Consider the following 16246-nt stretch of genomic DNA (forward strand, 5'->3'; position numbering starts at 1 on the left):
AACTTTTGGTATTAATGTTTGTTGTGTTAGAAGACTTTTATTTCTAATTCTGTGATCGTTTCGTGTGTCTCCTGGGAAAGTGTGAAATTCTCACGGTCATATAAAGACAAAAACCACTGAATCCTCACGGTTAGTTGACTATTTAGTGTTGGATGGTCAAAATCTAGAGATACTTAATTTGAGAGATTCTGTCTTGCCAGACCTACATTCACATTTACATTTACTGACTTAAAACCCACCAGAAGGACTGAGGCAGCTGACAAATGAAGACATTCAGTGCTTTAACAATAGGTGAAGAAATTAAGGCAAAAGACAACTGGAAATAAATTCATAACGTGAAAAAGGAATTATGTTCGTGCACAAAATGGTGTATGAGATGTACGCATCAGCCTAGTGTACCGTCCACATAGTGACCACTGTCCGTGTGATGTACACATGGCGAATAACCCAGCTTCAATCCGATACAATTCATCACAGTTTGATGACCTAGAAATATACCACACAGTCAAGGGAAACACAGCTTTCTACTAGTACTGAAGTTGAAATAAATTCTCTCTAGAGTTCATGTTACTCCGCTGTATGAATCCATCCAAATGTCTCTCACTGCGCCTTGGGTGAAATCTGAAGTCCTCTGGGGGCACCTTGGGGCACTCAGTCCTTTAAGTGTCTGCCTTTGGCTCAAGTCAGGATCCCAGAGTCCTGGTTCCTGTCTCAGCTAAAAGTCTGCTTCTCCCTCTCTCTTGGCTCCTTCTCCGGCCCCCCGCCATGTTCTCTCTCTCACACACTCTCTTTCTCTCAAATAAATAAATAAATAGTCTTAAAAAAAAAAAAAAAGTCTGAAGTCCTCTGCTTTATAAGGAGACCTGGCGCTTGCGGCCACTCAGGGTCCGCTTGTAGCTTCTCCAGCTCACCGTGCCAAGCGCACAGACCTCAGTTTTTCAACTTGAAGCTCATTCCCACTCCAGGGCCTTTGTACCTGCTGGCCCTCTGCCTAAAGCACCTTCTTCCCTATCTTTCTACGGCTCACCTCAGCTCAAATGTCTTATCTTCGGAAAAGCCATCCCCAGCCAGCCACCCTATCTATCTGGTCTCCCCATCTCAACGTATTTCAGCTTCTTTTTAGTACTTAACAACTATCTGCAGATGTTTATATGTTTGCCGGTTTATTATCTCTCCCACAAGAATGTAAGCCATAGGAAAGCGGGATTTTTTTCTTATTTTGTATATTCTTCTGGGGTTAGCATCTAGAATAATGGCTGGTATATAGTGGTACTCAATTAATATTTGGTACCTTAATTAACTCACAGTTGAAGTGGTAGAAGTTTCCAGTGTCATCATTTTTTGAGAATTACCTTAGGTTCCAAGAGATTTTGGAGTGGTGATTTGAATTTTTCCAAAACTTTGGTTCCTTCTGTTGAACAAAAGCAGTTTAATATTAATACATAATAGGGTTGTTCTGTTCTGCCAGTGTTGACGTGGAAGGTGATTCAGTGAGGAAAAGAACTTGTGTAGTTTGCCTGCTTCTTTGCAGATTAAGACCAACCACCAGTGTCAAGTCTTTCAATCAAACTCTGACCATTTCTTTTTCCTTTGTTAGTTCTTTCTTATTTCAGTTAACGATTCTTCCATGACATTTTTCCACCTTCTCTTGGGAAATTTATTCAAAGGGACTGGGTAAGCCCTCCCCAGTGGAGAGTTACCTTGAGATAACTAATTTTTCACCTATCATGGCTATGTTATTTTTTCGAACCTGAGAGGTACAGCAGGGGGACAGGGATGTTTGATAGGGAGGAAAGAAAATCATTAGCAGAAATCCCATGTGCCAACACCATCTATCCTTTTCTTCTCATGATGAATGGGGAGCTCTCCTGAACAACTTAATCCTGGTTCTTGTCCACACCTAATGCCAAGAGGGCTCTCCGGCATTTTTTTGCCAGCCAACAGGCTGTAGGACCTGGAACTAGCAGGTGCACAGGGATCTGTGATCTGTTCTTCAGTCCCCTGGAAGGACCACTAGAACCTGATTTATATAAATAATAGCTATATTCTTTAGAGCATCTAGGAAAGGACTTCCATCCAGTAGTTGAGAATATACTCTAGTTCTCTGATTCCTTTGAGAGGGGGTCCTAATTTTCTAACTGGATTTTTTTCCCTGTTCTTCAGATTCTGGAGGAAGCCGACCCCCAATTTTGCCACCAGGAGGAAGAGCCACATCTGCTAAGCCTTTCTCACCCCCAAGTGGCCCAGGGAGGTTTCCTGTGCCTTCTCCCGGCCACAGAAGTGGTCCCCCAGAGCCTCAGAGGAGTCGAATGCCTCCCCCGAGGCCCGACGTGGGCTCAAAGCCTGATAGCATTCCCCCTCCAGTTCCCAATACACCAAGACCCATTCAATCAAGTCTGCACAACCGGGGCTCCCTACCAGTGCCTGGGGCCCCCCGGCAGCCCAGTCCTGGGCCCACCCCTCCCCCCTTCCCTGGAAACCGAGGTGCTGCTTTTGGAGGAGGCTCCATCCGCCAGACACCCTCCAGCTCCTCCTCGCCGTTCTCCAACAGGCCTCCCCTGCCCCCGACCCCCAGCAGGGCCTTGGAGGACAAACCGCCCCCTCCACCTCCTCCAGTGGGCAACAGACCCTCCATCCACAGGGAAGCGGTCCCACCGCCTCCCCCTCAGAACAGCAAGCCCCCCGTGCCTTCTACCCCGAGGCCTTCCTCCTCCTCACAGGCCCCACCTCCACCGCCGCCACCAAGCAGGCCCGGCCCTCCTCCCCTGCCTCCAGGTTCCAGTGGCACTGATGAAACCCCAAGACTCCCACAGAGGAATTTGTCCCTTACGCCGTCTACAACCCCCTTACCTTCACCAGGACGATCAGGCCCTCTTCCTCCCCCGCCCAGTGAGAGACCTCCTCCTCCGGTGAGGGACCCACCGGGCAGATCAGGTATGTCACACGGGGGTGGAGTATGTCTTCCTACAGCCCAGCCTGTTCCCGTGTCACTAATCATCATATAAGCAAAGGGAGCTTGACAGAAGCTTAAGTAAACTCTCAGACTGCTCTAATCTTGAGTGACACTTAGCATGGCTGACTTCACCCTGACCTCCTGTGAGCCTCTGAGGAAAGTGGGATTACAATTTCTGTCTGCATTTTAGAGATGAAGGGACTTTTTTTTTTTTTTGAGAGAGAGGGAGAGAAATTATGAGTAAGTGGGACGGGGAAGAGCAGAGCGAGAGGGAGAAGCAGACTCCCCACTGAACAAGGAGCCCCACTGTGGGACTCGATCCCAGGACCCTGGAATCACGACCTGAGCCGAAGGCAGATGCTTAACCTACTGAGCCACCCAGACACCCTGACTAACTTATAAGGCAAATGATCACCAGCTAGTTAATAAGAAGAGACCAGAACTTTGACCTCCAATTCTCAAATGTGCTCGCCACGCTACTGCCCTGACTTCCCTAAAGTGAATATCAGCTGTCTTAATTGGGGAACTAAATTCATGTCTCCTGTAAGAGCATCCATTATTCCAACAAGAAGGGTAACTATCTTAGAGCCAATGAACTTTTCTTGTACTGCTCTCTCCATCTGTCAAGCTTTGAGGCCATGTCCCTAATCATTAAAGACAAGTGTTAGAGCCCATTTTGCTGTTTGTTAACAGCTTTGGCACATAAATCCCTTGGAGAAGCAGATAAAGGTAAAGGCCTTGGAGGCAGCTGGGTGGCTCAGTGGGTTAAGCATCTGCCTTCAGCTCAGGTCATGATCTCAGGGTCCTGGGATTGAGCCCCGCATCGGGCTCTCTGCTCAGCAGGACGCCTGCCTTTTCTTCTCCCACTCCCCCTGCTGTGTTCCCCCCACATTATGTCTCTGTCAAATAAATAAATAAAATGTTTTTTAAAATTAAAAAAAAAAAAAAGGTACAGGCCTTTTGTTCCTGAAAATGCTCATAAGAACAACTCAAGAGCTGCGTGCTGTTTCACGGACTGAAGGCTCTGCTGCGCCCCACCCCCCGGGCTGAGAAAGCTGGGTCGAAGAGAAGAATTTTGAGACTTTATGAAATGCAATGAAGTGAGAATTCCCTAGAACTAGTACTCTCTCCTAATTATAATAGGTGCTTTTTATTTCACAGTGGTTATTGATAGGTATAGTAGAACCATCTATGTTCTTAATTTAACCTTATTATTGTTATATAAGATGCCTGGAAATGGGGTGTCTTTTTCTTTAGGAGAAGCTAACCTTTTGCCCTGTGACCACAAGAACCTAATAAACACAACTTTTTTTTTTTTAACATTTTATTTATTTATTTGACAGAGAGAGGGAACACAAGCAGTGAGAGGGGCAGAGGGAGAAGCAGGCTCCCCACTGAGCAAGGAGCCCGATGCGGGGCTTGATCCCAGGACCCTGAGATCATGACCTGAGCTGAAGGCAGACGCTTAACCAACTGAGCCACGCAGGCGCCCCTAAACACCACTCTTTAAATCAGTAGTCCTCAAAGGTGACCATGGGCTAGAATCTCCTGGAGAGCTTTAAAAACCGTGCTGGGTCCCTTCCCCAGGGTTTCTGGTTTTATTGCTCTGGGTTACAGACTGGGCATCAAGATATCTGGAGGCTCCCCAGTGATTATAATGTGCTGCAAAGTTTGAGAAGCACTACTTCAAACTGCTCTGGCCTCAGACAATAGGCAACAAATATAAAAAGCTAGTACCAGTCATTTCAATCCAATCCCTACACATCATGGCATCTCATTAAGTAGTCTTTAGAGAACAAACGGAAACAGATAGATGAATGAAATGCAGTATTTTCTTCTTATCCAACAGCTAGTGGTATTCCCCCCAAGTGACTAAGCAGCAGTTTGCATGGTTCTACCAAATGGACAAGTCAACAGATTAAATCTTCCCCAAAATAGGACAGGCTGTGACATATAGTTATAATGTTATTTATTTAGATTGTATAAGTCATGTTCGTTTATTATGGAAAATACAGAAAAGTATAAAGAAAACAAAAATGATCTATAATCCTACCACCACCACTCAGAAATAATCATAACATTTTTTATTATCCTTTCAGCTTTTTTAAAATGCATGTTTTGAGAGGGGTGCCTGACTGGCTCAGTCGGTAGAGTATGCAATTCCTGATCTTGGGGTCATGAGGTCAAGCCCCACTTGGGCATAGAGCTCACTTTAAAAAAAAAAAAAAAGAAAAAAGAAATGACAAATCAAAAAAAAAAAAGGGAAAAAAATAAGTAAAACGTGTGTGTGTTTATATATTCGCATATATATAAACATATATTTATGTTTACAAAATCAGTATCACAGTATACATACTGTTTGGTTATTTGCTTTTTATTTATCAATGTCATTAACATCTTCTGATAGGATTATAAACTATTCTTGTACAGCCTGACTTCTAATGACTGCATAATATTAGATTCTACACATTTACCTTGATTTATTCATTCAAACCATCTCTAGATTTTTACTGTTGCAGATAATGCAAGGAATATATTCTTGTAGCTAAATATTTTTGCACATTTCTATGTATTTCCTTTGGAGTAATTCCTCGAAATGGAGTATTTTGGTAAGCAGGTATGCATAGTAATCTATAAATTTCATAGGTACTTCCAAACTGACCTCTAGAAAATTCCTACCAACTTTCATTCCCACAGGATCTTATGAGAGGTCATCAAGGGCCATCTGTATTTTGAGAGGAGGCCTGGCTTTATTGCTAGGAGTGTGGGCTTTAGAATTTGACATATTTGGAGTCTTGACAAAACCTGACTTGAGGTTTTTACCCTTCCAACACCAGCAGCCTCTTCCGTGTCCCTTCACCTCTCAGGGTTGCTGTCAGAATTAAGCGAGACAAGTGCGTATAGTGGTTATCTTAATTCCTAGCATGTAACAGCATTCAATAAATGATAGTTTGTTGCTATTATTACAAGAAGTTGAAATCTGAGGGTGCCTGGGTGGCTCAGTCAGTTCAGCATCTGTTTCTTGCTTGCGGCTTAGGTCATGTTCTCAGCCTTGTGAGATCGAGCCCCGCGCTGGGCTTCCTGCTCAGTGGGGGAATGTGCTTGAGATTCTCCCTCTCCCTTTCCCCTTAGAGAGTTCTGCCAACTCTCTGTCTCAAAAGAAAAAAAAAGTGTAATCTGCTTTCTTATCTATTATGCTTGCCTAGGTTTGGAGCAGGGGTCCTGGAAGGTTCAAGAGTTAGGAGCATGGACATTTACTTGAAGAGAGAGAGAGAAAGAGAGAACAAGTTGATCAGGCCCCATAATACTGGAAGTCTAGTTCGCGTTTGGTGACAGCTGTGCGCTGGTAGTACCAGTGAAATTAACCCACAGCATGTGAGATACTTTCCCCCCAGTAAATCAGCTCCTCCTGAATGGGAGCCCAGCAATGGCAAACAGATGGGGCAATAAATAAACCCTACCAGGAGAAGCACTGAAGACTCCTTGAGAGACCAACCAACCAGGGCCTCTCACCAACCTGATGCCTCTCACCTCCATCAGCTGTCTGGGCCAAGACTGCCAGGCAGGGATACATGCAATGGGTGGGTTGTTCAGTTTAAGGTCCTTTAGGTGGATTCTGAATCTGTAGTTAATAAAAGACATTTATATTTATAGTACCATAAGATGTTGTATTTACGTAAAATGTCAGCATCTTGCAAGAGAAGCACACTGCTGAAGACCAGGAATAATTACTAAGGCCATTTTGATTTGCATGGGAAGATTCAAGTTCTTTTTTTTTTTTTTTTTTAAATTTACTTATAATCTAAATAGCCTCTGAATTTGGAAGATGGGACAAGGAGGATAGGTTTCTTTTGTATTATCAAAAAGAATTTCCTTTTTTTTAGGAACTTAAACATTTCTAATTATACCATACCATTGCAATTTTTTTAAATGGTTTCAGAGACTTAAATTGTACTTTTTATTTGCTTTTTCACTACTTATTCCTGGCAAGAGTGCTGTGAGATGACTCTCTGGTACTCTTTTGTATATAGAGAGTTTCATTCCATGTGGTAACCAGCTTGTTCGGGGTCAGGATCAGAGTACACAGCCGTGCACACTGACTAATCCGCCTCCCCAAAGAGGAAGAACCAAGAAGGAACTCCTGCCAATCTCAGCACGATTGATAGTGGGTTTCCTGATGCTGCTTCTGCCTAGAAACAGATCGCATGCATCACAGAAGCATGCTTGTGTAATTAGCAATACTACCGTGCATTTAAAGAGCCTAGTCCTTCTGAAGACCTAAAATAACTTCATAACTAGCTTCTTCCTTTTTTTAAAAATTCTTTTTCTAAATGGCATTTATTCCTAAGTATCATATCACAGTAATTCAGTAGCTAATTAAGAGGATTATAAAATGTTTTTAAAAGGATATAGTTGTCCGTATAAACAGATTATCACCCGTTCTCAACCTAACCATATCATCTCTAATCTCAGTACAACCAAAGCCAAGACAGCCATTTAGCTATCGATATCAACATGTGTACATATGTGCAGTTCTGTGTTTATCTGTACTTATTCCTTGCTTGGCCAAACCTCTTAGAAAGTTTCCACTATTTCTCCATAAGCTCTCATTACAGGGTATACATCCAGCAGGTGCTCAATAACTGCACATTGGCAGTGACATGATGATAGTAATGTAGGATGTAAGATACTGCCCTAAGTGTTCCTTTTTTTTTTTTTTTTTTTTTGGTCCCAGGCCCTCTCCCACCACCCCCTCCAATAAGCAGAAATGGCAGCACATCTCGGGCCCTGCCTGCCACCCCCCAGTTGCCTTCCAGGAGTGGAGTAGATAGTCCCAGGAGTGGACCCAGGCCTCCTCTTCCTCCTGACAGGCCTGGCGCAGGGGCACCTCCCCCACCTCCACCATCAACATCGATTAGAAATGGCTTCCAAGACTCTTCAGGAGAAGGTAAGGTGGGGTCCGTCCTCTGGGGAAGGGACCTTGGGAACATTTTCAAGCTACAGGGCACCCACTAAATGTTAAATTTGTGTGCATCGTGTGTTGGCATTAACATTTCTTGTTTCTATGACCCTCGAACACTGCACTGCTCTGATCTAAGTATCTATCCATTAGAGACTGCCATGATTTCAAATTCAAAGTAGTAATCCTTCCTCCTCCACTTTTCAAAAAGGCTGATTGTTTTCCTCTCTCACTGTTGGAGTCTCATTTTAGTTAACTTTCTAGAAGATTCCAAAACCCTAAAAAAATGTCATTTTTGTCTTTTATCTTCTTATTACCTACCTTACCTGCCTTTCTCAACAGTGTGCTGGGGCAAGAGGCCTGATGATCTACAGGTATTAAGCGGCTTTCCTCCACCTTTTTTTATGAGAGGGTCCAGTTATTCCTGGGCCTGCTGGTGGGAAGAAAGGTATCTCAGACTTTAGCCCCCGGGTCCCAAGAGGGACCGGCTGGGTCCTAATCATGCTAGTTCAAGTCACTTAGATCTGTCTTTGCTTTGATTCGAAGACCAGCGTATTTCACTGATGCGCTGATCAGTGACATTTGTTGCATTTCTGGGTTTTCTCTAAACTTCTAGGCATAAAACTAGAAGTGCTCTCTGCAGCTCTCTGTGTCCTTTCATTATGTAAGTCTTCGTAGCAGATTGTTACTGAAGATGCTGTTTGTTTCTCTCCCTCAGATGAGTGGGAAAGCAGATTCTACTTCCATCCCATTTCTGACTTGCCACCTCCAGAGCCATATGTACCAACAGCCAAAAGTTATCCCAGTAAACTGGCAAGAAGTGAATCCCGGAGTGAGTATTTCTGCAAGGGCTTCAGGTGGCTTCATTCTACTATCGCCTGGGTTATATACGAGAGAGAGTTATATAGGAAATCCAGGCCTCCTGCCTGGAGTGGGACAGAGAACCCCATATGGAGCCATCTAAATTCTGGTAAACTGTCCTTCCACAAGTGATGAGGAAAATGGGATACCCAGAATGCATATGAGAAACGATTACTTTAACATGTCATCACAAGCTCAATGTAACCTTGGTTTGCTAATAGGTTAAATTGTATTGCTTTGCTTGTTTGGACAGACATCCCCATTTTGGCATTCCTAAGATAGGATAAATGTCTTCTACTTGTTTTGAGACTAGTCAGATGTCTTAATGATTATAACAAAAACTCACTGCAACTGCCTTGATATTTTAGATACATTATGATCAGGGGCACCTGGCTGGGTCAGTCAGTGGAACAGGCGACACTGGATCTGAGTTGTGAGTCTGAGCCCCACCTAGAGTGTAGACATTACTTAAAAAAATAAAATATTAAAATAATAACAAAGTCATAAATATATTATGATTATAGATTTTAGAGCATTACATGAAAATTTTAAATATACCCATAATCTCTCCATATAATCTCCATAAAATCACCACATGTATTCGTTTTACCAGGTTCTCTGCTCATTTTTAATCCATATAATTCTTATTGATTTATCATTATTAAGTAGAGTGTACTTTCTTGGTGGTGGGGTTTACATAACTTTGCTTAGTAAAATATCTTCCCATTTTATCACATGATTTTTATTTTATAGTATCCCATCAAGTCGACATACAGTGATTTAGTTTACCATTATTGGACATTTAGATTTTTTCTGGGTTTTGCTAAAATATATAATGCAACCATAAAGAAGTGAATCACTTTTCCTCTATTGAAACAAAAATGGGAACAAGAGGAGGAAATAGAGAAACTGAAATTTCATGACAATAAGTGGTTAGAACAAAGAAAAAATCGGCACAAAACACACATAGATCACTGAGGAGGCTTAGATTTGTAACAGCTTTAAATTTAGAACCAAATTCCCAAACCAGAAATGGGGGGTGTGGGATTTGCACATGTCCGGTAACTGTCCCTAGCCTTGTCCTTACTCCTTAGTCCTACTCCAGAGTCTCCTGACTCTGTAGCGCCCAGTTCTTCAATCCTTTGTGGCTGGATGTTTCCCAGCCATAAATCATAGAATCATAGCTGCTTCAGTTAAGTCTGGTGAGAAGCAAAATTAGTGGCTTCAGGGAGATGAGACAGGTGGCAATCTTAGGTCAAAGAGACAGGGATACGGGATTGCACTCTGTATCACAGCACGGGACAACACAGGAGTTTCTGTTGGGCTGTGAGGACCAGGTCACATTGTGCTCTGTGCCACTCCTAAAGAATTCAGAACATTAGAAGCTGTTTTAAGAAAAATTTCCACAAACAAATGCCAGAAGGAAACAGAGCATTGCTGCTTGAAAGGAAAAGGGAAAAGTTTAATTTCTAGAGAAACTCATTTATGTAAAATACTCCATTCCTAGGGGCGCCTGGGTGGCTCAGTGGGTTAAGCCGCTGCCTTCGGCTCAGGTCATGATCTCAGGGTCCTGGGATCGAGTCCCGCATCGGGCTCTCTGCTCAGCAGGGAGCCTGCTTCCCTATCTCTCTCTCTGCCTGCCTCTCCATCTACTTGTGATCTCTCTCTGTCAAATAAATAAATAAAATCTTAAAAAAAAAAAAATACTCCATTCCTAGATGATAGCTGATAAAAAAAAAAAAGATAGAACTATAATAAGGTTATACAAGTGAAAGAGTGAAAAGTAAGTCTCCACATGGGACAGATAGCTTCAAGGGTGTGTGTGTGTGTGTGTGTGTGTGTGTGTGTGATGAAGAGGGGCTTCTGTCTCTTCCTTTTTGGGCATTAACAAATGAATTCACTTTAAGGACTTGTTCATAGGGACTCTAAATATTTTTCCTGGTTTCTTAAAAGCATTCTTAATCTATTGTAAGTACTGTTTGTATATTGAAATCCGTAACAGAATCATCCCCCTCGTCTAGATTTTTAACTTCATAGCTGAACAGATTCCCTTCCCCACCCTGCTGTCTCTAAGACTAAAGGCAACTCGAGGACAGGAACTGCGCCCTCACTACTCCAAACCCCAAACCTGAAATACGGTGGGCATTTAAATATATTTCTGAAACTGATGAATTAATGTCCACTGTACCCAAAAATGTTTTTGTGGAATTGCTTTAAATATTTCTAGCGCTCTGTGTGTTTAATAGATCATCTCTGTAACAAAACTAAAATACTGTCGAGTGGTTTTGCTCTGCTCCTGTAGCTGCCTGGGCCTCTGGGTGGGGTGCCCGCCTGACGGGGCCCCCAGGCAGCCCCAAGCCCTGCTGTCTCACTGCACCTCCGCACAGGGGAGCCTGCCTGGTGCCGACTGCTGACGGTATGTCAGCCGTGGTCAAGGCCCCACAACGCATGACTGGTTTTTATCCAGATGCGTCTCTCTTTAGGTGTGGGACCAAGAAAAGATACGGTTGGGGTGGCAAGAGGAAGAGGCAAGGTAACAAGCTGACAGTGTCTTCCTCTAACTCCTCCCCTTGCTCAGAGATTTTGTTCTGTCTCGGAAATCCCTGTTGAGATGCCTCCTGATGAATCTGTCAGTGCCAGCCCACTTCTGAGTCCCCCCAGAGCAGCAGCCACAGTGGACCCAATCAGCTGACATATGTCCCTACTACATCTGCTCACAGTGTCTGAGTACCCGGCTTCATGCCTAAAACCTGTTAGAGCCTCAAAAAAAAGTGATGTGGGACAAATGAACTTAAAAAACTGTGAATGGATTTTAAACCCAGTACTTATACCCATGAATATGCTTAGTTTTTAAAAGAATACTATCAACAGAGCAGAGAGACAACACACGAAATGGAATAAAATATTTGCAAGTCATATATCTGATCAAAAAGTTATGTCCAGAATATATAAAGAATTCCTGTGATTCAACAACAAAAACCCAATTTTTAAAATGGGTTGATTACTTGCATAGACATTTCTCTGAGGAAGATATCCATATTGCCAAAAAGGCATATGAAAAGATGCTCACTATCACTGATCATTAAGGGAATACACATAGAACTACAGTGAAATACAGTGTCACAGCCATTAGGACGGTTAGTCTCAAAAAAGCGTTATTGAGAAATTAGAAGATACCTAAATGTCTGAAAAAAGGAATTGATTAGATAAATATAGCATACTTATGTAACAGATAATTTTATGTATCAACAGTAACAGCTCTGAAAAATATTCAGACTGACAATACATGATCCTATTTGGGGAAGAAAAAAGGGGAGCTGTTTATATATAGAAGATAAATGGAAAGTATTTACATCATGTTTTTTGGTTATCTCTGAGTGGTACAGGCATTGGTGAGTTTCTGTTTTGTTTTAGCTCATCCATATATTTTTTTTAAGATTTTATTAATTTATTTGACAGACAAGAGATCACAAGTAGGCAGAGAGGCAGGCAGAGAGAGAGAGAGGGAAGCAGGCTCCCCGCTGAGCAGAAAGCCCGATGCAGGGTTTGATCCCAGGACCCTGAGATCATGACTGGAGCTGAAGGCAGAGGCTTTAACCCACTAAGCCACCCAGGCGCGCACCCCCCCATCCATATTTTCTAAATCTGTAATAAACACGTACTATGTGGTAAGAGGAAAACAAATTTTTTTTTTTAATTTTCTTAACTTTGGGTAAGTACTTGGGAGCCAGTGGTGGGTCATCCGCCTCTAGAAATGTTCAGTGAGATCCTTCCTCGCTTGCCTTCATTTCTTAATTCTCACCCACGTGTGCCTGTTCTTCACAGCCTTGGTCATAGAGGGTGACATAGTGGGTACTTTTGTGACCATCCTTTAGTTTGTACAGTGAGCTTTCTATAAAAGCTTTCTAACCAAATTCATATTTTGTCTATTTTTTCATCAAGGTGGATCCAACCGAAGAGAAAGGGGTGCCCCACCACTTCCTCCCATCCCAAGGTGATCTTTGCCTGCTCTACTCCAGCCGAGCCCAAGAGCTCCTTCTGTTGTTGTTCTCCAAGGGTGCAAACCCTCCTCCCCTTGTCTTCACTTGTCCCCTTCATACTGGCAGTAGGGAAAGGGAGGGTGATGTGGGAATATGTGTGCAGGGGGTGGGAATGCAGTAAAGAAACGCACCTAGCTTTTTAGATTGTGTATATTCTCAAAGCTCGTGCTTGCTTCAGCTACAGCCTGGCTACAGTGCTGGCTGCTTAGGGGTCAGGAGGCTTTCGTGGCAAGGTGGCAGACATGCATTGTGTCCTAGCTTTCAACCAACCAAGTTCAAACATTCAGTGCTAATTTGCTACAGACTCTAACATTAAAGTCCTGAGAGCTATTTGCTTCCATGACTTTTTTGCATGCTTGGCTTTCTGTCTGATTCCAGGAACCACAGTCCACCTAAGAAAGTTGCAGCACTCAGGGCTCACATAAAACTTTTCAGGTACAGGATGTCCAATCTTTGGCAGTCTGATATAAGCTCTAGGACAGAGCTGTCCAACAGAAATACAATGTGAGCCACATATAACGGTGTTTGAATTTCTAGTAGCTACCTTAAAAAAGGAAAATAGGTGAAATTAATTTTAATATATTTTATTTAACCCTAACACCCAAATTATTACCATTTCAACCTGCAATCAGTATAACAATTATTAATGAGCTATTTCACATTCTGTTTTGGTACCAAGTCTTCAAAATCCCATGTGTATCCTACATTGATTGAGAGCACATTCCCCATTCAGACTAGTCACATCTCAAGGGCTCGACAGTCCTGTGTGGCCGGTGGCTACCATGTTCGGGCAGCACAGGTCTAGAAGATGTGGACTAGTGCAAAATCTCTTGTTTCAAAAACAAAAAAGGCGAGATGAATTTTAGCAATTCAAAAAGTAACTAAAAATCAAGTTAGGACCAAACACCTTGTTCAACAGATAGCTTGACCTTCGATTTTGTTGCCCTATTTCCCGTCTTTCCTTGATGTGTATATCTAGGTGTTGCTTGACAGTACCAAGGTCAGAAATTGATGTAACAGGGTTTACAGTCACGTGGAATAAAGCCATTAGAAGGAAACCGAAAGCCAGCTGAGGCTTGGGGCCCCAGAGCCCGCTGCCTTGAGCTAACTGTCCACTGGACCCCTGCCTTGACTTCATTTCCTCTGCTGCCCAGCATGCGTCTCTGAGCGGGGGAGGCTCGCAGGCTCTGTAACTGTGGGGGAACGTCAGGAAAAGGTAGCCAGTTGGAAACGTGGAAGGAAGCAAGCAGGTTTGAGTTGATGCGCGAAACTCTAAACATCTAAATCTGGTGTTTAAGGGGGTTGAGAGAGATTGCTACTACAAATTGAAGAGAATTTGTTTGGACTCCATTGGGAGAATCCCTTGCCTTGGATCTATGCAAATCAAGCTCCGTGAAAGGACCATAGGAATGAGCCAGGCTTGCCCTTTTATTTGTATGATTTTGTTTACAAAACTTTACTGGGACTTTTAAATCTAGCTATAGATTTGGGGGGAAATTTTTCCATTTTATATGGTTTTATATGGTTGATTATGTTTAAAATTACCATTACTTATTTTTAAAAAGCACACAGCCACATATGTATATGTATACTTAAACTTTGTGTCATGGTTTCAGTGTATTGTTCATGTATTACCAGGAGATGCTAACAAGAAATCAATCCAAAGAAAAATTTGAAAGAAGGATTCCTATTTATAGAATAAATGTTTCATTTATATAAAGGCAAAAGAACTTAGAGTTCTAATAAATGGGATATCTAATAAATTATGAAGTTGCCCATTTGGATATATTGTATTTTTATAACTTTCCTTGCCAAAGTCCTGGGCTTACTTAGTATGTTAGAGAACTTGGTTTTTCCCCCTCTCCTCTATCATTCATCTGTCTTTCATATAGTTATTTGGGGCCCTTTGCCCAAAGGGAATCAAGAAATATAAAGGTATAACAAACTTGGCTAAGTATTTTCCAAAAAGAATTTTTCAGGTTTTATAGCAGCATCATTTTATTTGGGATTCTTTGAGCAGATATGACTGGTTGTTACAAATCTCTATGATAAAGCCTAATAAGCCACCTCACAAAAGATGCAATCTGGCCTTCCCAGCAAATAATGGCAGAGAAGTCTTATCCAAAGAATTTGGATCTGAATTTTGTGAGGGCTAGTAAGCATGGCCAGTTTCTTTGTACATCCCAGCTTTGTAGGTATTATCCTAAAGTCTGAAACAGTCATAGCTCAAAGTTGCTGTTCATCCAGGAGAGAGAAGTTTTAGGATGTAATTAAGTCAGTGTTTCATTAATACACCTATACCCTTTCTTTGAAAGTTGGCAACCTAATTGCATCCAAAACTGAATAATTTCTATGCTAAAATCTTCAACTATGGCAAATCACAAAAATGAATATTTTCTTCCTGAAATCAGGGCTTACATTTGGGGTTTTCTTCCATAATATTTCCCGATAAATGTATTCAAGATGCAATACAGTATTTTAACATTCACATATCATTTTATATTGAAATGTGTTACAGTATTAAAATTCAGTGTTCCATATTTATTTCACTATGCATTTTATTTAGTAGAAACCAAGAGAAATGTTTAATCCAATGGTGCCTTACTTTGTGATTTGAAAGAAACCGACTTTTTATGTCTAAGCAGCAGATTATTTGCATATTTGTAAAAACTTAGGCCTTTATATTTTAACTTGTAATACCAATTTTGTTATTTTAGTAGCAGAAATGGGATGGTTGTTAAAGCACCCAACATTTTTTGGCACAAAATTAATTTTTCCCTGTTTGTAGTAAGGGACAATAAAAGAAAACAAATGTTTTTCATACCACTGCACTATGTAAACATGCACATTTTGGAATCTATATCATCAGGACAGTTTAAATGGTGGGGTAGAGACTACCCTAGACATGTGTGTCTTTGTAAGTTAGCCAGACAATAAATAAAAGCAGAGTGATAAGAGTGTCAACTGGTGGTTTTTATTTAAGTATTATCTAGTAAATGCAAATGAAAAGGCAAGTGTCTGTTTTCTGTTTTCTACTCTGGTAAAGAAAGACAAGCTCTGGGGCACCTGGGTGGCTCAGTGGGTTAAGCCTCTGCCTTCGGCTCAGGTCATGACCCAGAGTCCTTGGGTCGAGCCCCACATTGGGCTCTCTTGCTCGGCAGGGAGCCTGCTTCCTCCTCTCTCTCTGCTTGCCTCTCTGCCTACTTGTGATCTCTGTCTGTCAAATAAATAAAACCTTTAAAAAAAAAAAAAAAAAGAAAGAAAGACAAGCTCACAGCAAAGAAAAAGAGGAGGAGGTGGCAGCAGTCCATGGTGAGGGTTCCTCACACCCACTTTCTAGTCCTTTATTTGTTTTTCCTGAGAACCTGCATCCTAGTCAGAGTCTGCTGTCTGTTTCCTTGAGGCAGATGCTTCTACTCTAAGGTAAAGATG

At 42.1% G+C, this 16246-nt stretch overlaps 1 protein-coding gene and 1 long non-coding RNA gene across 7 annotated transcripts in view; one reads left to right on the forward strand and one right to left on the reverse strand.

Annotated features, from left to right (window-relative positions):
* Positions 1-15778, forward strand: part of WIPF1 (WAS/WASL interacting protein family member 1) — a 116701-nt gene extending 100923 nt beyond the window's left edge. For all 6 annotated transcript variants that reach the window (XM_082689538.1, XM_082689541.1, XM_082689536.1 and 3 more), the window contains 4 exons: positions 2164-2934; positions 7689-7901; positions 8632-8745; positions 12717-15778. In XM_082689538.1, the coding sequence (XP_082545664.1) occupies positions 2164-2934; positions 7689-7901; positions 8632-8745; positions 12717-12772 (1154 nt within the window). In that variant the 3' untranslated portion in view covers positions 12773-15778. The remainder of the gene's footprint in view (positions 1-2163; positions 2935-7688; positions 7902-8631; positions 8746-12716) is intronic.
* On the reverse strand, positions 2201-6454 carry LOC309843801. Its single transcript, XR_014300346.1, has 2 exons — positions 4386-6454; positions 2201-3282 (listed from the first exon to the last, which is right to left on the reverse strand). It is a non-coding gene; the product is annotated as an uncharacterized lncRNA (long non-coding RNA).
* Positions 15779-16246: the final 468 nt, after the last annotated feature.

This window comes from Mustela nivalis (assembly GCF_964662115.1).
Source record: "Mustela nivalis genome assembly, chromosome: 11".
NCBI classification, from domain to species: Eukaryota; Metazoa; Chordata; class Mammalia; order Carnivora; family Mustelidae; genus Mustela; species Mustela nivalis.